The sequence below is a fragment of the Mustela lutreola genome, chromosome 6, assembly GCF_030435805.1.
Source record: "Mustela lutreola isolate mMusLut2 chromosome 6, mMusLut2.pri, whole genome shotgun sequence".
Lineage (NCBI taxonomy): Eukaryota > Metazoa > Chordata > Mammalia > Carnivora > Mustelidae > Mustela > Mustela lutreola.
Window position 1 is genome coordinate 23111541 of NC_081295.1, and position 23178 is coordinate 23134718.

The 23178-nt window shown below is 42.3% G+C and overlaps 1 protein-coding gene across 4 annotated transcripts in view; it reads right to left on the reverse strand.

Annotated features, from left to right (window-relative positions):
- Window positions 1-23178, reverse strand: part of ARMC2 (armadillo repeat containing 2) — a 120967-nt gene that overhangs the window by 94491 nt on the left and 3298 nt on the right. For 3 of the 4 annotated variants that reach the window (XR_009354511.1, XM_059176929.1, XM_059176930.1), the window contains 3 exons: window positions 18338-18599; window positions 17590-17662; window positions 6547-6718 (listed from right to left, as the gene is read on the reverse strand). Coding sequence is in view for 2 of the 4 variants with exons in the window: in XM_059176929.1 (XP_059032912.1) it covers window positions 6547-6718; window positions 17590-17662; window positions 18338-18555 (463 nt within the window). In the remaining 2 variants the exon portion in view is untranslated. Of the gene's footprint in view, window positions 1-6546; window positions 6719-17589; window positions 17663-18337; window positions 18600-23178 lie in introns of those variants that run through there. The other variant, XM_059176932.1, reaches the window with a different exon arrangement.

Consider the following 23178-nt stretch of genomic DNA (forward strand, 5'->3'; position numbering starts at 1 on the left):
TAGGTACTCGCTGCCCTGTGTTGGGTGCTGTTCTGGGGGCTAGTGGTCTAACAGTGGGGGAGAAGCAGGGAATCCCAGCCATGCAGAGCTGCTGCTGTAGGGGGTAAGTGGACCCATACTCAGGGGCGGAGTTGCTGCTGCCCCTCTGACTTCACAGTCTACTGGAGGGAGCTTGTCAGTTATTACTGCAGTGAGGAGCTGGGCTCCTCTGACTCCCTCGATGGAGGTCCACAATAAAACTGAGCATGAGTACCAATGCCCTTTGTGTTCCTGGTAAACGTCCGTAGCACGCTGTACTAATTTCGTAATGGATCATGGGTTAAACTTCAAAAGTCTACAACAAGCAGGGCTACCATGCGGAAAGAGTTCCATTTCACAGATACTGCTTTGGCACCGACCATATACCAGTCCCCGTTTTAGGTTCTCAGGCTACCAGTAAAAGAAATCCTCTTTTCCTATTGAAGTTGCTGAGTCTAATAGGGGAGACAGAGAGGCAGAAGTGTTAAAGAGAGAAATGTCGTACAGTGTGGCCCAGGGCCAGGTAAGGGCAGTAGAGAGAACAAGAGAGTCCCGAAGGGTTGGGACTGGTCAGGGAAGGATTCATAGAGGAGGCAGAGCCTGAGAAGTATTCTGAAGGATTAACAGGAGGCCAAAAGGAGTTCTGAGAAAAAGGAACAAAAGTCTGGAGTCAGAGCTAGCTTTGTGTGTATATAAGCTGTACAGTCAAGCTGGGTCCCTTACTTAGAAGGGCCCTGCATTTGGTTGAATGCTTTGCTGTTGCCATCTTGGAATTCTCAATAATTTTTGAACAAAGAGCTCTGCATTCTCATTTTGCACTGGGTCCAGCAAATGATAGAGCCGATTTTGCAAGAGGCTTGAAGTAGCAGGATAGGTCCGGGGAACTGCAAGGAGGTCCATACTGCTGGTGCCCAGGCTGTGGGCAGGAGGCAAAGGAGAGTCAAGAGAAGGGCCTGGAATGTTAGTCTGGGGCCAGACTGCCAGAGAGCTGTGCATGCAGAGGAGTAGGGACTTCATCCCCTCCAGCAGGAGTCAGCAAACCATCCACTGAATCTAGCCTGCCCCTTGTTTTTGTATAGCCTGCGAGTTAGGAATGGTTTTTACATATTTCAATGGCTGGGAAGAACTCAAAGGAGAACACTATTCTAAAACATGTGAAACTGAGAAGAACTTCAAGTTTTGGGGCCTATCAATCGGTCTATCTTGCTTTCCCACTACAACAGAGTTGTAGGACAGTTGAATAGGTTGAACAGAGACTATATGGCCCATTGGTCTGAAATATTTACTCTTTGGCTCTTCACAGAAAAAGTGTGCCAGCTCTTCTGCTAGGTCAGTATTTCCCAAACTGCATTCTTCAAAACACAGATTCCCCCGTCAAGTACATTTGTAAAATGCTAGGTTTGAAGGGTATCATGGCTCTTTCCACAGCTTGGCGACTATGGCCATTGCTGCTATTAACATTGGGGTACAGATGGCCCTTCTTTTCACTACATCTGTATCTTGGGGGTAAATACCCAGTAGTGCAATTGCAGAGTCATAGGGAAGCTCTATTTTTAACTTTTTGAGGAATTTCCCACTGTTTTCCAAAGTGGCTGCACCAACTTGCATTCCCACCAACAGTGTAAGAGGGCTCCCCTTTCTCCACATCCTCTCCAACACTTGTTGTTTACGGTCTTGTTCATTTTGGCCATTCTAACAGGTATAATGTGGTTTTGATTTGAATCTCCCTGATGGCTAATGATGATGAACATTTTTTTCATGTGTCTATTAGCCATTTGTATGTCTTCTTTAGAGAAGTGTCTTTTCAAGTCTTCTGACCATTTTTTGATGTGATTATCTATTTTTTGTGCGTTGAGCTTGAGTTCTTTATAGATCTTGGATATCAGGCTTTTGTCTGGAGTGTCATGTGCGAATATCTTCTCCCATTCCGTGGGTTGCCTCTTTGTTTTGTTGACTATTCTTTTTGCTGTGCAGAAGCTTTTGATCTTGGTGAAGTCCCAAAAGTTCATTTTTGCTTTTGTTTCCTTTGCCTTTGGAGACATGTTTTGAAAAAAGTTGCTGTGGCCGATGTCGAAGAGGTTACTGCTTATGTTCTCCTCTAGACTTTGACAGATTCCTGCCTCATGTTGAGGTCTTTTATCCATTTCGAGTTTCTCTTTGTGTATGGTGTAAGAGAATGGTCGAGTTTCATTCTTCCATACATAGCTGTCCAATTTTCCCAGCACCATATATTAAAAAGACTGTCTTCTTTCCTGGATAAAGAAGATATGGTCCATATATACAATGCAATGGTATACCTCCATCAGAAAGGATGAATACCCGACTTTTGTATCCACATGGACAGGACTGGAGGAGATTATGCTGAGTGAAATAAGTCAAGCAGAGAGAGTCAATTATCATATGGCTTCACTTACTTGTGGAGTGTAAGGAATAACATGGAGGACATTAGGAGAAGAAAAGGAAAAGTGCATTGGAGGAAATCGGAGGGGGAGACGAACCAGGAGAGACTGTGGACTCTCAGAAACAAATGAGGGTTTTCAAGGGGAGGGAAGTGAGGGGTTGGGTGAGCCTGGTGGTGGGTATTAAGGAGGGCACGTATTGCGTGGAGCCCTGGGTGTGGTGCATAAACAGTGAATCTTGGAACACTGAAAAAATAAATTTAAATTTAAAAAAATACTGACCACATTGCCCACCCTTAGGCACTGCATAGTAAATATTTACATGGAAATAAACAAATGAATAAATGAATAATGAATGAATGGATAAATAAAATGCTGGGTTGAAGTAAGATGAAATGGGCATCTTTACCGACCCTCAGCTAGGCCCATGTGCTCTGGGGCTCTCCACGAGAGGGAGGAAGCAGGCAGACGGATCTGAGCACTGGACCCCTCGTCCAAGGGACAGCTGGGACTCAGTTCGGCAAACACTCCTTCAGACACAGGGAGCCCTCCAAAGGGTTTTCAGCAAGAGGATGATGCAATCTGATTTTTATTTGCCTCCTGCCCCCTTGCCCCATATGGCGCGCAATAATCGTTGTTCACGGCCCACTGGGATGAAGGGATGAGGCCGCCGCTCACGGGCGCGTGCGGTTGGCGGCTTGGTTTCTCCGGGCTCTTCTGGCTGCTCGCAGGGAGCGTGGTCCTCGGTGCGCGGAGGGCGGAGCAAGACAGGGACGCCAGGAGACCAGGCACGGTGAGGGGGGCCGACAGCGGTGCGGCAATGGTGGCAAAAGAACGTGCAGAGCCGGGAGACGCTTCGGAAGCCCATTTCGGGAGCCTGTTGAGGGCTTGGCGAAGGCCAAGAGGACAGGGATGGTGAGAAGGGGGAGACGCCCTGTGGCCTCTGTCCGGCTCGAGCAACTGGGCGGGGTTAGTCACACTGCCACCTCCAGCCAAGAGGCCCATGTGAACACACAGCAATTACACTGCGGGGCCTCCGAAGACGGCCACACGCGTCCCTTTCCCTTTCCTTTTCTTCAGTCAGAAATTCCCAACCTGCCACCACACCCCTCTCCCTGCCTGTGCCAGAGTCAGCTACAAATGACTTCATGCGAAAGGCAGGCACACACCCTCTGTCTCCCCGCTCAGCTGCCTTGAGAGCCTCAGTCCCCCACCGAAAGGCATCTTTGGTAGACAGCCCAGACTCCAATACCAAGCCCAGGAGGCCCCTGCACGAATGACAATGGTGCTGAGGCTGGAGTCTTAGAATGAATATATATATATATATATATATATATATATATATATATATATATATATTAAGATTTTATTTATTTATTTGACAGACTGAGATCACAAGCAGGCAGAGAGGCAGGCAGAGAGAGGAGGAAGCAGGCTCCCCGCTGAGCAGAGAGCCCGATGTGGGGCTCGATCCCAGGACACTGAGATCATGACCTGAGCCGAAGGCAGAGGCTTAACCCACCAGCCATCCCCAGGCACCCCGAGTATATTGGTTTTAATGGGGCAATGTGTGCTTTTAAAATGACAATGACTTTTTACTGTCATTGTCTCATGAGTGCTGACCCCGACTTCGACCTGGACCTCGGGGATGAGGAGCCCTGGACACCTGCGAACAGGGCAACAAGAATGGCAACAAAGACATGCTTCTGGCCCTTCGGGGAGCATGAGGACGGTCTCAGCGCTGGGAAATGGCAGCCACAGTGGGTGTGCAGACAACAGCCAGGGAGTGGGGGCACAGAAGGGGAGGCGCAAAGCCCTGAGGGAAGCAGAGACAGTGAGGATGGTGGGGGAAGCCTCAATCCCTCAGTCACCCGCACAGACACCCGAACAGCTCCGTGAGCCTCAGGGCGCTCACCTGAGAGCTACCAAGAGTTAAATGCACAAAATGCCTAGGCGGCATCCAGGCTCAGAAGCAAAACATCTAGTGAGCGACACTACCCTCACACCAGCCCTGCCACCCCCGTTTCTAAGGAGTTCCTAGCGAGGTCTGACCTCACTCCCAACCCCGGGCTCCAGATCCTGTACCCCTCATAATGACAAGGACTTTGGTCCTGTAATCCCCACTCCTCTCTGATGTCTTCAGTCTGACGGGGTCCCCAGGGAGGGCCCATTTGAAAAGCTCCTCAGGGGATTCTAAGTGCAGCTAGAGCTGAGAAACTGAAGTCAGAGGAGGTCTGTCCCTTCCTTAAACCCTGCGCTGGCTTTTCAGGGCAAGCAGCACAGAGTGTGGGCCATTTGCCCCTGCCTGGCCCATTGGGGCGGTGGCTCCCTCCATGTCCCCAGGGTAAACCATCTTCCAGCCACAATGGCCTCGGGTCCTCCACCACCTGAATGACCCTCCTCCTGTTTCTGAGCCTCCAGGTCCCTCCAGCCTGGGCTCGTTGTCCTCAGCTTTCACCATGGCCTCCTTCTTCTCACTGGTCACATTTCAACTCAGGGCCACCTCCTCAAGGACACATTCTAGTGCCACCTGATCTCACACACAGTACTCCTGCCGTGGACATTCTCCAGCCCATTATCTCACTTATCTTCCTCACCATCCTTATCAGGACCCAAATTATCTTATTTCCTTGTTTTCCTACTTACTGTTTACAAACCTCACAAGCTGTTTGAGAGCAGGACCCTGTGGGCCAAGGGTGCCGTCTGGCACTTAGAAGGGGCTCAGTTAATATCTGATTGCCTGACAGAAAAGAAACACACTGGGACACCTGGGGTAAAGCAAGTTGCCTGATCACACATCCTGCGACAGCACCGTAATGGTGTGATCTGCACACCCTGTCTTGCCTCTTTGTCTCTTCCTTCCTTCTTGATTCTACCTCCTCGGCGATGTCAGGGTTCACGAGGGATCGGAGGGGTCAGGAAATGAGGAAAGCAGGCTGGGGAGACATGGGGAGCCGTGGCTTGTACTCTGGGCTAACGGGGGTGGGTGCTCCCCGGAACGGGGGCCCGGTGTTGCCAGGTCTTCCAGTTTCCCAGAAGAGGTTGTGAATCTGGATTCTTCCATGAGGTCTTCTACATTTAAACGTTAGTGACTAATTAAAGGAAAATGCTTTTATGTCAAGCAAGTAGGATCCTTGGGCAGTGACTTGGAACTTTCGGGATCCGTCTTCAGATAATCTCCTTTCCACATCTGTAAACCTAGCCTTCTTCCTCAAGCCTTATTGAGTGAAGGAGAGCAGGGGTGGTCAGCCCCTGGTAAAGCGGTTTTCCAACATTATGACTATATAGAATAATAATAAAGTCACAATATAGTTGAATATAAATATGTAACAAATTTATAATGCGACCCTGAGTACGCATGTACATGACTACAGTAGGCCTCCTTGAAGCAATACTTAGCTTATTGTCTGCGATTTGCCCTGATGTTCTCCATTCTATTCTACTTCATTTTTTTTTAAATGCTGGTGATCCACTAAATTGATTGCCATCTCACTAATGGGTCATTTCCCGCAGAATTTGAAAAACTCTTAGTATACTCTGGCAGGGGTGATTCCAAAGGTTGGGGCACACCTTAGAACTTGAGGTTTGTAGCTTCTTTGTTTCCAGGTTTAGAAATCTACTAGCCATTCTGTGGAAAAGAACTAGGAAGGCCCCATCCAACTTTAGCTTCACCGTCCCATGGGATTGGAAAGGTATTTTCAAAGACCTCAGCTCAGTGCACATCGTATGAATCTTAAATGTGCCTAATGAAATTAACAACTGTTTGAACTCTGATTTAAAAATCATTTATTTCCAACTCAGGTGAACCTCCTCGTTATTAAACACTTACCCTAATATTCTTTTCCTACCAAGTAACTTTTTAAAACAAAACAAAACTGGCCATTTAGGTATTCTTCTTAAATGCCCAGAAAAATATATGAACCCTGTTTCTTAACCAGGTTATAACAATAACCTGGTGAATAACAATATTGGTGAATAACCTGGTGAATAACAATATTCTCTAAGGGTTCATTAATGTAAAAATCCTGTAGGGTTTGAAAAAAAAAAATCATGTAAAAATAGCTTTTGTGTGCCCATTCAAAAAAACATGCCCGCCCCCCAGATTTCAAAGGAAGTGACCCAGCCTTACACTCAGCAGGAGGCAGGGTTCTGTCGGGCAGCAGGGCCCCCTGGGAGGCCGCCCTGAATAAGCGAGCCCGGGCACTGCTTAGTCTTCTGATCTTCGCTGGGTCCACTGGGGGCTTGGGAAAGGCAAGGCAAGGATCCTCCTCCGTGGTGGGAGATGCCGGAGCTTTCGGTTTCTGGAAAGAGATTTTTCAAATGATTGGCGAGCATTTCCGTGTCTCAAAGAAGACTCACCCCCCTACCCCCCCACCCCCCGGCGCTGGTGTTGATACTTCTGGATGAGCACAGGGCTCACTGCTTCGCTTGGCCTCGTTCTGGCCACCCAATTCTACACCTCCCTGGCCCATATGACTTAATGTGACATGTGGTATACATATATACATATATACACACACACATATATATCACATTATGTATATATTATATATTATATATAGTTTCTGTCATATTCGTATTTAATATAGTATATATAGTTTTTGTCAAATATAAAAACATTATTTTAAATATTCTATTTTAAATACTCTATTACCATGCTTAGCATGTTTGAAAAAACAACTTACCCATGCTCGGAAACAGATATCTGTACGAGACTGTAACATTTGATACAATATGATCAAAATGGTTTGTAAATTTTTGTGTTCTTGCCAGTTCAGAAAGCAGTTACTGAGCACCTATGTACACCAAGTACTATCGTTACATATTTTGTACTCCGCAAGACTACTTTTTCAAGAATATAAAAATTCTTGAATAATTTAGATTATAAAGTCTAAAACATAAGAACAAGAAGCCGGGGTGCCTGGGTGGCTCAGTTGGTTGAACAAGGGCCTTCGGCTCAGGTCATGATCCCAGACTTCCAGGATGGAGTCCCACATCAGGCTCCCAGCTCTTTGGGGAGTCTGCTTCTCCCTCTGACCTTCTCTCGCATGCTCTCTCTCTTATTCTCCCTCAAATAAATAAATAAAATCTTAATAATAAAAAAAAAGAACAAGAAGATGTTTTGGACTTACAATACAAAAATGTTTTATTTTCGGGGCACCTGGGTGGCTCAGTTGGTTAAGGGCCTGACTTCAGCTCAGGTCTTGATCCCAGGGTCCTGGGATTGAGCCCCGTGTGGAGCCCTGTGTGAAGCCCTATGTTCTACTCCGTGCCCAGTCTGCCTGTCTCTCTCCCACTCTCTCTGCCCCTTACCCCACTCATGTGCATGTGCTCTCTCTCACTCTCTCAAATGAATAAATAAAATCTTTAAAAAATGTTTTGGGGCACCTGGGTGGCTTAGTTGGTTGAGTGTCTGCCTTCAGCTCAGGTCAAGATCCCAGGGTCCTGGGATCAAGTCCCACGTCGGGCCCCCTGCTCAGCAGGGAATCTGCTTCTCCCTCTCCCTGTGCCCCTCAACCCTGTTTGTGCTCTCTTTCTCTCTCTCAAATAAATAAAACCTTTTTAAAAATGTTTTATTTTCCACATCTCAAGAATTCCAGGCTGATACCCTTAGAAAAGGAACATTACTGGCAAATATTCCAATTCCTTAAAGACTTTAAAAAATACCAGCACCAAAACACTGGGCATTTTGCCACCAGAGCATCTAGTAGTCTCACTTCCAGATGGCGGTAGCCTCTAACCCAGGGCCAGAACCTCGCAGGGACCTAAACTCCCACTTTGGGGGTTGCTTAGTGATCCACCCTTCCACCCTCTAACTTTAACATGATTATCTGTTTATGAAAGAGTAGTGTTATGGCAGCAGGTGCTTTTAGCTCTCTAGCCCAAAACAATCGACTTGAAGTTCCTAAAGTCACTTATGTAATATATGAACAGAGTGACTGTCATTCTAATAGGTGAATCAGTGTACTTTTTAGAAATCTGATTGAAACTGAAGCCAGATGCTCTGGAAAAATGGGTGAGGTTATGTATTGTATATGACACTCAATTTCAAACACTCAATTTCTCAATACATTAATAGAACTTAGAACATATTAGAGTTCTCCTTCCAAGAAGTTGTTTACTTCAATAATGATAATAGTTTTCAAAATATTTTTTGTATCCTCTTGTTCATTTACATCCAGAATCAATCCATAAACCAGGCAGGAAAAAAATTAGCTTCATGACTTTAGAGACACATTTTTTTCTAAACACAGAAAAAGGGAAAATAAAATAATCAGTCTAATACAGGGAAAGAGTAAATCACCCTGAGATCAAACCACACTGGAGTATAATCCATTTCCTAGTTATGTGACTGTGGCCAGACCATTTACTTCTCTGAACTTGCCCTGCTCTCAAGTGGAGACTGGCACCATCTAGCAGGGACATTGACATACCAACAACTTCAGTTACGGAGGCTGGAGAAAGGCTAGCTCCCCTGAACACTATATTTGCCAGATTTTCTTCCAAGCTTCAAAAAGGCCAAGCCCTTTAAAGGCGTCTGGGTGGCTCAGTCAGTTGAACCTCTGCCTTCAGCTCAGGTTACATTCCCAGGGCTCTGGGATGGAGTCCTGCATTGGCTCCTTGCTCAGCAGGGAGCCTGCTTCCTGCTCTCCCTCTGCCCCTTCGTGCCCCACCCCCCACCACTCCTGCTTCCTCGCTTTCAAATAAATAAATAAAATCTCAAAAAAGGGAAGAAAAAAAAAAAGCCAAGACCCTAGCCTCTGACACAACCTTGCTGTGGAAAAGATTTTGAATTCAGAGGGGTCCCTTCCAAGGGAGACAACACTCACTTGTCTGCATAAATTATGCTATATTTACTTAATAGTCCCTTTACTTCTAGTCTCCCTAACTTGTTGCAAAATATTCAAAAGAATGTGATTTGGCCCATGAAGCTAATAGTAACAAAAATGTTAAGAGTATAAACAGGAAAATAAGTGCTTTAGTTATAGTTAAGAAAGATTAAATATATATGGATAATGTCAGTATTAAATGTAGATGTGAGATTTTCTTATCTCAGAAAGCCTGTACTCTGCAGGTACCTTGAATCTTGAAACAAAGATTGAAAAGTCTGCCAAATAATAATAATGTGAATAAAGTAAATGGTTTCTTTTACAGATGCCCTGTTTTAAATGTTTTGGGTACAAAGTAAAAGGTCTTATATAAAGGGAACATGTACAAAGCTAATTTTTACCCAAAAGAAAATAACTCCATGATCTCTGGATGGCAAGATAAAACCCTTTAACTGCTTCTTGATAAAAGACATTATTTTCCTAGTGCAAAATCCGTCACTGTTTGTAGAATGAAAAATTAGTCCCATGTGACTCCTGTCCTCAATGAAAATTATTTATTCCATTTAAACGTGTATCTCACTTGACTACGTAAAGTATAAAGTAATACATGTAAGCATTTTTAGTTCTTTGAGGGAAAACTACTAAATAGGCTATCAATTTCCATCCTGCCAGCTTCTACAACACACCCTTCCCCTTTGTGGAGCAAATTGGCTTTTATGGAGCAAAACAGTAAAAACTGTTTCGTTAGAAGATTCACTTCATTTGCGAACACAGAGAACTTGAGGACCTCACCTCCCTGCTGTTGTGTACCATGACACTCCAGTGACTCGAGTATAATCAAGGACACTGGGAAAGTCAGATGGTAGGATTTGTTCCTGCTGATAAAATGTCTGTTGAAGAATGAGACTGTTCTCATAGAACAACCCAATCAAATGAGACAAAATTCCTAGAACATTTAAAGAATGTGCCTGGCCTTGACTCTCACCCAAGCATTGCGGGTCTTGACCAGTTTTGGACATGGCCTCTCTGGATCACCAGATGGAAAGGCAGGGTCCTCCCTACTATACATATATATATATATATATATATATATATACATATGTATACATACACATATATATGTCTGCCACATCCCACCTCAGAAAGTTGCTAGGATTTAATTTGTAGAGCAACAGAACACACACACACACACACACACACACACACACACACACAAACACTCACACAAACATTCACACACACACTAAAAGGCCTCCTGGAAGTTAGAAAGCAAATATCAAAAACTCTTGCAAGTGAGGAAGGGTATTTTTGTCCTCTCTGCTTCAGCCGGAACATCCATCTTTTCCCCTTGAACACTGGTGCTTCCAGTTCTCGAGCCTTCACATTCAGACGGGGACTCACACCACCAGCCACCGGCTACCTTGTCCCCCACAGCTTTTCAGGCCTTCAGGCCTGGACTGGAAAGATACCACTGGCTTGCTTGGGCCTCCAGCTTGCAGCCAGTAGACCGAGGGACTTCTCAACAACCCCCCAACTACGTGAGGCAATCCTTCAAAACAAATCTCTATGTATCTGTATGTTTGTATGTATGTATGCGTCTATCTATCTATCTGACTACTGGTTCTTATTTTCTGGAAACGCTGAGTCATACAATTGTGTATCAATTACACCTTAGTAAAGCTGTTAAAAAAAATTTTCCTACCAGCACATAACCTTTGGATGTGGCAATTGTATGTGCATCTCTATCACTATGATTTTTGTCCACAGGTGTGCTGTCCTCTGTCACTCCCAGCATGTGACTCGCTGCTGTAATGTTCCCATTCAGAAAAAGTGACAGAGAAAAACACTGCTTTGACATTCGCATTCTGCTTTCTCTTAACCTGGATTTCCCCTATCCCCAAGGTACATAGGGAATTCCAAATCCCTTTCTTTTAAAAATATATTATATTATCTAACTTGTCAAATACTTGGAACTTGGTTCCTGTAAAACGTGGGGAAAAAAAGGACTCAAACTAATCTATGCTTGGGGCGCCTGGGTGATTCAGTTGGTTAAGCCTCTGACTCTTAATTTCACCTCAGGTCAGGATCTCAGGGTCCTGGAATCAAATGCTCTGTCAGGCTCTGAACTCAGCATGGAGTCGCTTGTCCCTCTCCCTCGGGAGGCTCCTCCCCCTGCTCACTCATGATCTCTAAAATAAATAAATACAATTTAAAAAACTCCTAATCTATGCTGTGAGGAATCAAGACAGTAGTCGCCCTGGGGAGGCAGTTTCTGGGGTGCTGGTAATGACCTATTTTTTTTCTTTTTGAACGCTGATCACAGAGTGGGGTGAGTCTGTGCGAATTTACGAAGCTGCACTCTTACGATCTGTGTCTTTTCTGCATGTCAATAAAAAAAAAAAAAAAGTTTAATAAAAATATATGAGGCTTAAACCAACTAGACTTTGTAGGTTTAGGAAACACAGGAAGAGTTGTTTTGACAAAAATAATGATGAAAAAACCTGGCAATCCACAGACCTGTACCCCTGGGACTAGTAATACATTATATGTTAATTAAAAAAATAAGAAATTTAAAAAAAAAAAGAATCTCACAGAGCCAATAAATCTGTTTCTTAAAAAAAACACACACACACATACACACACAATGAAAGACAAAAATCTCCTATTCATTCACAGGGACACATCTCTTTTCCTACAGCAGTTCCTGTGTATATAAATCTGAACACCAGTTAACCAGGGTGGCAGAATGAAAACAGAAATAACTGCTACTACCCAACAGCTCCATGCCTCAGAGCTGTCAAGGGAAGGTGGGGGGCTGCTACAGAAGAAAACAGAGGTACCGCTCATACTGATACAGCAAATAGGTATACATGTTTCCCTCCTGTCTGATCTGATTACAGATCCTAATGGGAACTTCGCCCAGTCAGGCCAGGCAGCCAAGGCCCGAGTGGTCAGGGGCCAGGGCACCTCTGAGTAGAGGCAGCCCACCACTTGCTAGAGGGTGTGGGGGTTGGGGAGGAGCACAGGCCAGACCCCCGGGGTGGGCTGGTGTGGGCTGGTGGCGGGAGTCAAAACAGGGATACGGGGAAAACCTACAAGCTCAAAGAGGAGAGCTGATTTGTTCAACGTAGCAGCTGGAATGGGGTGCTGTCTTGGTCCCTCTCCCTTGATTGACTGCTAGCTGAGGAATTATTAAAAGGCAAATTAGCCTAAGAAAGTCACCTAGAGCCAGAAAGGGCTGAAGGTCGGTCACTTAGGTCTTCGCAAATTCTTTCAGCTAGTGGGCCGGGGAACTAGGAGACTGCCCTGTACCGGCGTCCCCAGCTGTCTCCTTGTTCCCGCGCCCTCCTCCCGCACTCCTCCTCCCCTCATCTCCCTCCTCTGGCAGGAAAGAGGTTCTCGGAGTCACGCAGTTCTCTCAGAGGGGAAAGGAAAGGACAGAAGGTGGAACGGCAGGTTAGGAGAAGTTCGCTTTCAGAATGTTTTGACCGGGGGCTCCAAACTTTCCCCATGTTGAGTAAAATGACTCCTTTAGTTTGAACTCCTTTTGTTATAGTAGATTATGTAAGGGTCTTAAGTATATATTTCATTTTAAACTGTAATATATATATAATATATATTAATTACAGTTTAAATATACTGTTATATATATATTACAGTTTAAAATGAAATATATACTTAAGACCCTTACAATAATATATATTAATTACAGTTTAAATATACTGTTATATATATATTACAGTTTAAAATGAAATATATACTTAAGACCCTTACATAATCTACTATAACAAAAGGAGTTCAAACTATATATATGTAATATATATACGTAATAGTAATATATATATTAATTACAGTTTAAATATACTGTTATATATATATTATATATATATTACAGTTTAAAATGAAATATATACTTAAGACCCTTACATAATCTACTATAACAAAAGGAGTTCAAACTATATATAATATATATATATTATATATATTACAGTTTAAAATGAAATATATACTTAAGACCCTTACATAATCTACTATAACAAAAGGAGTTCAAACTAAAGGAGTTATTTTACTCAACATGGGGATTTCTGAGTCTATTGTTACTTTGCACATAGCACCTAACCATTCTGCAGTAAAGAAATATAATTATAATGATCCTAAACAGAAGCAAAGGCCAATATTATCCTTGCCTACTACCTAATCCTGCAGTCCAAAGACTGTACCAGTTTGACAAGGGCTGGATTGGACTAGGTTAACTCTAGAACTAGAGATTCTTAGGATAGAATAGGCCCAAACTGAGTGAACCTCCAAAAACTATAGAATACTAAAAACAATTCATGGGAGTCAAATCACAGAATCAGAACCCAGAGAACGACTCTACAACAAGGTAAACACATTGGGCTTCCAAACCAGGGGGCTTCTTGTGGCTGGCTCAAAATCCAAGAGGTTTCCAAGACTGTAAGTGTAAGAAACTACATGTCAACAATGGCTAACAAAGTGTTTATTGCACATTGGTTCATGCTTACTATATTAGAACCTTATTTTTACCATCTACAATGTAAGAACAAGCGTAATCTTCCTCATGGAAGCATTTCAAGAATATGAGATACATTTGGAGATAATTGGGGTCATTTGAACATGGACTGTACATTAGATGATATTACTGAATAATGTTAATTTTTTGAGATCTGATGATAATACTGTAGTGATGTAGGAGAGTGTCCTTGTTCATATGAGATGCACACTTAAATTTTTATGGATGAAGTCTTTTTTTTTTTTTTTTTTTTAGATTTTACTTATTTATTTGACAAAGAGAGGGATCACAAGTAGGCAGAGAGGCAGGCAGAGAGAGAGAGGAGGAAGCAGGCGCAGGCTCCCTGCTGAGCAGAGAGCCCGATGCGGGGCTCGATCCCAGGACCCTGAGATCATGACCTGAGCCGAAGGCAGCGGATTAACCCACTGAGCCACCCAGGCGCCCAGGATGAAGTCTTAAAAGATCTGCAACTTACTTACAAATAGTTCATCAAAAACAAACACATATACACAGGCAAATAAGCACACATATATGCGGTAATAAAAATCAAGAAGCAGGTGTGCCTGCATGGCTCAGTGGGTTAAAGCCTCTGCCTTCGGTTCAGGTCATGATCCCAGGGTCCTAGGATCGAGGCCCCACATCGGGCTCTCTGCTCAGCATGGAGCCTGCTTCTCCCCCTCCCCTCTCTCTGCCTGCCTTTCTGCCTACTTGTGATCTCTGTCTATGTCAAATCAACAAATAAAATCTTAAAAAAAAAAAAAAATCAAGAAGCAGCTTGAACACCACCCCGATTCCATGACAGTCTAAGGAACTAGTATCACTAGGTACTTATGGCAGCAGAGCTAAAAGGGGAAGAGACCTAAATAAGGAGGATTGGCTGAAAGTCTGTGTAACTCCTTCCCTCCCAGCTCCATGTAGCTACGCTACAGCGTCAGGAGATTTGCTCCATAGAGAGGGTAAAACAGAGGTGTCTGAATCAGGCTAACTATACAGAGTTAAGTGTCAGGGTACTTATTAAAAAATAGAAATTAACTGAATATTTACCTACTGAATGCTAGGTATTCCTACCTTCTTCCTCCAGCTGGTTCTTGGAAGATAGCAACCAGCCTTTATCCTCTAGGCAAGAGCTTAGAATATACTTCTACAGAGAATTACCTTGCCACAAGGAAATCCCTAAAGATACTGCTAATCCTTGAAGATACTGCTGCTGGGGGTTTCATAAGCAACACAGCCCAGCCAGTCCTCCCTGATGGGGTTAGGTATTACCTATGGGTCGACCTGTCTATTCCACATGCTTCTACTTTCAAATAAGAGCAGCCAAACAAGCAGCATGAGCTATCAGAGGAGAGCCTCTGACATGAAGAAGAGAAACCAAAGCAAACATTAAAATGCAACAGACACAGAAGGAGGACCATGTAAAGACACAGGGAGAAGATGGCCATCTACAAGCCAAGGAGAAAGGCCTCAGTAGAAACAAACCCTATTGCCCTCTTGATCTTCAACTTCTACTTCAGAACTGTGAGAAAATAAATTTCTGTTGTTTAAGACACACACACACACAAACACACACACACACACACACACACGGCACAACAGAGATTTTAAAGGAAAAAGGAAATAATTCAAAAATCAAAATTATCATTAATATACTCATTCAATATGTCACAACCATGAAACACAAGAATACTATGCATAAGAAAAGATGACTTAGAGCAGGGAAAAAGCTTTTAGGAAATTAAAAATAATTAAATAATTTAAAAATACGACGGCAGAGAAGCGCCTGGGTGGCTCAGTGGGTTAGGCCTCTGCCCTCGGCTCAGGTCATGATCTCAGGGTCCTGGGATTGAGCCCCACATCGGGCTCTCTTCTGAGCAGGGAGCCTGCTCCCCCCTCTCTCTCTCTGCCTGCCTCTCTGCCTACTTGTGATCTCTCTCTCTCTGTGTCAAATAAATAAATAAAATCTTAAAAAAAAAAAAAACGATGGCAGAAATGAACTCAATAAAAGGATTAGAAGATAAAGTCTCTTCCAAAAAAATATGGGAAATAAAAATTTAAAAAAGGAAAGAAAACTGAAGTACCAGTCCAGCGACTCCTACATATTGGGATAATAAATTCCAGAAAGAGCAAACAGAACAAAAAAGAGGGGAAGATACACCAAAATAATTCAAGGACATTTCCCAGAGTTGAAGGGCATGAGGTGCCCAGCACAATGGATGAAAATAAACTAACACAAAGGTCCATTATCATGAAATTTTAGAACACTGGAAACAAAGAGAAATATCCTACAAACTTCTAGAGAGAAAAAACAGCAATCAAGGTCTCAAATAATGTACTTCCCATAAACCCTTTCTCTAGAATCTACCAGACGAAGTACTCCAAAAGTAAATCCTGGGATACAGGAGATAGGTAAGCCATCACAAGAAGGAGAAGCAAGCTGTGTGCCAGGTACCAAGGGTAAATGGTCTGGGAGAAAGTGGGGAAAATTCTCCAAAAAGATGAATCAATAGAATACTTCATGTGCCTGAATACGTGAAGTAGATTTAGAACCCTGGAGAAGAGTTTGGGGTTGAGATGGCAGTAATACAGAACAAAAAAGCCAGGCAACAATTAACACCAGGGAAAACAAAAAGTGGGACGGGGAAGGGAAAGTAATCATCCTTAGTTCCAGACTCAGTTGTAAACAGGATTTATATAATCATAGAAAAAGGGATCTGACCAAAGTGATGATCTATCTATACTGGGAATAGCACTGGCGCCAAAAAGGATGACTGTTGTGAGGATGTGTGGGCGGACCGACAAGAGTTAAATTTTCACCTTCCTTAGTGAGAAGTCATTAGATAATTCTTCAAACTCACAAGTCAGAGAAGAACAAGACACTTTTATTTAAAATTCTGGATGTAAATACCAAAAGAACATGCCAAAAGAGTTTAAAGTGAGAGTCACTGGTTAAGAGTAGAATGAAGAATAAGGGGACAGGAGGCCCCTGGAGTGTTTTGGGTAACAAACCTTTGACCCTTTATGTAGACATATATATATATAATTTATTTGTATATGTTTCAATTAAAAATAAAATACGTATAACTTTAAGAAAAAAACAAAACAGGAGCGCCTGGGTGGCTCAGTGGGTTAAGCCGCTGCCTTTGCCTCAGGTCATGATCTCAGGGTCCTGGGATCGAGCCCCGCATCGGGCTCTCTGCTCAGCAGGGAGCCTGCTTCCTCCTCTCTCTGTCTCTCTCTCTGCCTGCCTCTCTGCCTGCTTGTGATCTCTCTCTGTCAAATAAATAAATAAAATCTTAAAAAAAAAAAAAAAGAAAAAAAAAACAAAACAAATTGTGAAAAACAAAAAATATTGTAAAACATTCTGTTTGTCAAGTTACTATGTATTTCTGATGTTCTTATTATTAAATTATAGGAAAACAGGGGCTCCTGGGTGGCTCAGCTCAGGTCATGGCCCCAAGGTCCTGGGATCCAGCCCCATGTTGGGCTCCTTGCTCTGCAGGAAGCCTGCTTCTCCCTCTGCCCCTCCCCCGGGGGGGGGGGTTCTCTCTCACATCATTGCTCTCTGTCAAATAAATAAATAAAATATATTTTAAAAATAAAATAAAATAAAAGTAAATAAATTATAGGAAAATAACAGAAGTATGTCATCAAGATTCGAAACATTTGAAAAAATATAAATGAAATTGTTTTCATATTAAATTATCAGTATACTTAAGTCTATGTGGTCCTTTTCTTAGCATATATAAGTACTGATTCAAGTATTTTGGGCCAATTCCATTTCACAGCACTGATGGTAATATAAGGTACTCACAAAATCTAGTGGACTGAGACGAGCACCAGAGATGGGCCTGGACTCAGATGACTCAAAACTGGATGCATGAAGGCTAGCACAGGAGATGGAACAGAAATATTAGTTTGTGAAGAATCATTTATTTCTAGTGTATGTTAGTTAACTCTAGTCCCCAAACAAGTAAAAGCATTTAATGCATAAGCCTTGAGGAAGAAGCAATTTTTAAAAAATCATAGTTCTTTGGGGCGCCTGGGTGGCTCAGTGGGTTAAGCCACTGCCTTTGGCTCAGGTCTTGATCTCAGGGTGCTGGGATCGAGTCCCGCATCGGGCTCTCTGCTCAGCAGGGAGCCTGCTTCCTCCTCTCTCTCTCTGCCTACTTGTGATCTCTCTCTGTCAAATAAATAAATAAAATCTTAAAAAAAATCATAGTTCTTAGAACATTTTATTAATAAGGTTGTTCATTGCTTGTAGGGGAATTAAAAAAATATTGAATAATGAAAAAAAGAAATGCATATGGTGATTTTTTAAAAAAAAAGTTTTGTTCATATCATTTTATAGAGTTGATATGACAACCACCATTTACCATTTCAAACCAAAGCAACTTGTTGGACCCAAGGTCTGGACTTCCCTTTAGGAATCTCTGAATAGATACAAGAGGTGTAATTAGCAGACATCAAACTTAAAAAGCAACTATTCATACCTAGAATTAAGGGAAAACGTTTCTGGTGGCTTACAGAGCCAAGTGTATAAGCAAGAGAAACGTCATTACCTGAAGGAAGAAGGAGGTCTGTTTTCTGGTGTTCTGGAAGATGCAGGACCAAAGAGTTTTCTTTGGTCTTCCCGTGGTGTAAATGGTCTTTGTGTCCCAACTGTTCTTAATGCATTTCGTGCTTCACTTATGATTTCTGCACTGGTCTTCTGCTTGGACATAGAAGGTCGATAAAATGGATCCAGCTTTTCTAACTTTTTATCATTTGGAGATAGCATCTTTTCCTTTTAAAGTAAAATGTTCTTCAGGTAGACACCACAGGCTGCAAATATATGATACAATATATGAACTGTTTTCATCCAGGTGTTTAGAAAAGAGTGCTTAAACCCATATGTTTAAACCATTCCTCGATATTAAACTAGAAAAAAGTCACAAACAATTTTTTAAGAAGATTTTTAATTTATTATTGACAGAGAAAGAGCCTGTGATGGGGGAGGGGAGTGGGGAGGAGCAGAGGGAAAGGAAAAGAGAGAGAATCCCAAGCAAACTCTGCACTGAGTGTGGGACCCAATGTGGGGCTCGACCTCAAGACACTGAGCTCATGACCTGAGCCAAAATCAAGAGCCTATGGCTTAACCGACTGAGCCACCCCAGTATGCCGTCACAAACAATTTTTAATTAAAAAGCTACCAGGCAGTTACAGTTAGAAGATCAAGGTGGAAGAAAAGCTTTCAAAAATATAGGTTGATGTGCATAGTTATGTCTATGGGAATATATGCACTCCGGGGAAATGGTGTGCAGGGAAGAGAGCCAGGATGAAAGCTAAACCTGGAGACAAAGAGGAGAAATCGTGAAAGAGGACAGACGAGCAAGAAAAAATTATCTCGTATTCTCCAATCTATAAAAAAAACAACACTGGGGGGTTCTGTTAAAATTTTAACTAAATTTTCCTTTTTTCCCTCTGCTGTCCTCCACGCAAACTGCAAGTATGAGGTTAGATTTAGACAGATGGGGCCTATTTCCAAGCTCTATTTGCTTTTATAAATGTAGTTTGTAAATTCAGGGAAAGGTTCAGCCCCACATTTACCATGATGTATTTGAATGAACGGATTCAAATCACCGTCCATGTGAGATAGTGTCCTAGAGGAATAAATACCAAATTATCAACATCAAATATTCTTTCCTAGGCTAGTTTTCTCAGTTAAAGTCATGCACAAGGGCCATGAGAATGTAGATCCTTCTTAAATGTTGGCATGTCCCCAGGGAGGCCTGGATAACTTGGCAGGACACCTATGGAGCTCTAAACTTGGGAACAGCTGAGATTTAAAAAACATAATTCTAATTACTATTTGGTATTAGGTGTTCATTAAAACAACAACAACAACCCAGATCCCTGAAAATCTCTAAGGAGAAAGAGGCCTGGAATTTTTTTCCTATATTTCAGTGCCCAATTTTAGAATAACTTTTGCAAAAAAGAAACATTTTTTGGTGACATATGCCCAAGGAAACTAAAAAGACTTCATTTCCATAAGTGGAATCAACAGATGATTCCTTAGACAAGTAAAGAGGATTTACTATATTGTGATTCTATACATTAAGTTGTTATGTAACAACAGACAACAAGAACATTTGTTTAGTTCTATCCATACCCTACCCTAAGAGTTTTTGAGGTAAAGAGCATGATGAAAACTACAAACAATATGCCATTCCTTTCTTTTCTTTTTTAAATATTAAATGTACTTTATTACTTTTGAAAACTGGTCACATACATGATTATTTTTAGTCAGCCATAATACCTGATTGGCCAGCACAGATAAATATTTACAGAGAAACACTAACACTTTAAAAAAACTAGCCTTTGGGGGACATTTTTTATTTTTTAATTCAACATTTTTTCAGTGTTAAAATCAAAAAGACTTGCAGATTTTTATGCTATTCCTTTCATATGGAAAGGCCAGGTGAGGTAAAACAGTAAAAAAAAAAATCCTAGATAAGCCGTCCTATTCTAGGTGTTTTCTTTCTAGGAATTTCTGTTATAGGATTTGGAATTTAAGCAAGGTCTCCAAAAATCATGCACATTAATACAACAAACAAAAAACTACGACAGGCCAAATACATTTTACTTCTAATTCTTCTGATGTGATTAGTTATTTATTTTTAAAATATTCAAGGCTGATTATTAAAAATATGTATAGTATTTTTTGTATAGCCATATATACATGTTTCCCCTGCCATCTAAAAGAGTGCATTCCTATGAAAACTCTGGTTAGCCAAAACAGTGTGAAGAAGACGGTGCCACCGCTTTCTGTCACTTTGTTTTTACAAAATACCTGCATTAACACCTGTTTTCACTCACCAGAAGAAATCTGAAGAGGATATTCGCTTTTGTAAGACGGTGTTATTGTAAGTCTTGCATAAAAGCAAAGTGACATAGCAGGAAGTGTCAGAAAGCAGGGGATACCTGTATTATTTTTGGATGCATGGTAATGTAAATTCAGTCCCATTACATCTAACTCAAGCGGCCATACCAGTTTCCTTTGCTTGTTTGTTTTTAAAAGGCCCATGGGGGCACCTGGGTGGCTCAGTAGGTTAAGCCTCTGCCTTTGGCTCAGGTCATGATCCCAGGGTTCTAGGATCGAGCCCCACATCGGGCTCTCTGCTCAGCGGGGAGCCTGCTCCCCCTGCCCCTCATCTGCCTGCCTCTCTGCCTACTTGTGATCTCTGTCAAATAAATAAATAAAATCTTTAAAAAAATAAAAAATAAATAAAAAATAAAAGGCCGAGTGCAGTAGGAAAGTACACCACGTAGAGAGAGGAAGTTCCTGTGCAATGAACAGGTTTCTCCCTGAGCCCAAATCAGGTTTGTAATTCTTTTGGCCCCGTATAGCTCTAATAAGTCTAGCAAAGTCGAAGGTGATCTGGCAAACCTAATAAATATTAGAGGAAGTGCTCTGGATGAACACTATGGCGTAGCGCTCCTGATCGAGACCCTGTATTTCAGTTTGTGGAAAACTACACTCTTCCATAAAGTCATGAAGCAGGGACATTCACTCAGGATGAGTGCTAACAGTCCTGTACTTTATTTGGGCACACAGGAATTTAGATTGATCAAATATTGGTGGAAATAATGTAGAACAGTGGGCTTAAAAACCATTTTGTTCGGGACGCCTGGGTGGCTCAGTTGGTTAAGCAGCTGCCTTCGGCTCAGGTCATGATCCCAGCGTCCTGGGATCGAGTCCCGCATCGGGCTCCTTGCTCAGCAGGGAGCCTGCTTCTCCCTCTGCCTACCATTCTGTCCGCCTGTACTCGCTCTCTCTCCCTCTCTCTCTCTGACAAATAAATAAATAAAATCTTTAAAAAAAAAAATCATTTTGTTCAGAAATTTTTTTACCACAAATTCTAAAACAACTTTCTCTCTCCCTCTTCCTTTCTCTTTCTCCCAAACCTTAATGGTTACATTGTGAGAAGCAGTTTCAATAATGTAAGATCTGCACAGTTAATCTACTATTATTATTCGTGTTAATATATTATGAACTAAATCAAATATGGACATATGTCCATATTTGGACATAGCTTAGCTTCTGTGCTTTGTCTAAAACCTCATCCTTCACAAAACTGGTGTAGGGATTCATTGAGATGATGTCCTCGAGACTGAATTTTCAGGGACACGAAATGAACTGAGTTAGAAGCATGTTTTTAGGGGAGAGGGAAGGATTTTTTTGTTAGATTATAAATTCTTATTATAGAGGATTTTTGCCAACTTAAACAATCACTCAGAGTTTGAAAGCTTGTCTGTTATAGTAAAGGACACCTGAACCATAAAACAATAGTATCACAGAAATTTTCACTCTACAAAAATTCTCTTGACAACTGGAACAAATCCATTCGGCTAGTATGGATTAACTGTTTCCTATGTACAAAGCCCTCTGCTCGGATCCCTGGGAACACAGGAATGAATACTGTCTCAACTCTCAGCCAAGAAGGCCACTAATGCTAGTTAAATATTTGCCTTACTACCAAGCATTGTGCTAATCAGTCTCGAGGACATCATCTCACTGAATCCCTACAACAGTTTTGTGAAGGATGAGGTTTTAGACAAAGCACAGAAGCTACGACATATGTCCAGAGATGATACTGAAGCTATACTCATGAGATGGGGTGGAAAGAGGCAGGGCCACCGGAGGCCTTGGGGCTGCGGCTATGTCTGTACCAATATAGAGACCGGCTGATATTTCCAGAACTGGAGCAGCTTTCTTGGAGTGTACCAGCACAATGTCAACTCTGCTTGTACCCAAATGATTTTAATACAAGGTGGAAACTTGTAGGGGCAATGAAAAAAACTGAAATAACTCCCATGTGATTGCAAAAAAAAAAAAAAAAAAAAAAAAAAGGATTTCTGATTGGGAGGAAGTGTCAGGGAGGCTTCCCGGAGGAGGTGATGCTTGAGCTCGGTTCTGGAAAATGGGCTGAATTTGAAGCATGTGGCAATGGCAGACATTAGGTCTAGAGTAGAGAAGGAATTTCCAGCAAAGTCAATGAGTGAGCCAAGGCAGAGTGCCAAGAACATATGGGATGTGTGTTGGAGAAGAATGAGCTCTGGAAATACAGATTGGAGTTGGACCAGAGAGAGAACTGAATAGCAGGTCAAGAAATTAAAAAAAAAAAAAAAGCTGGTGAGTAAATTAATAGATTTGGAGACATGATGTGATCTGGCAGGAGAGGGCAGGATGAGAAGAAGGTAGTTCTGATGTAATGAGCCAACTAATTCTTAGAGGTCTTCAAGGAAGCATTGCTGGATATGGCTTTCCCTGTCCTCTAGCCTGTTAGGTGTTTCTCCTCCATACTCTACAAGTCAGCAGCTGGCCTCTGTCAGTACACCTTCCCACTGTGTCCCTATGCTG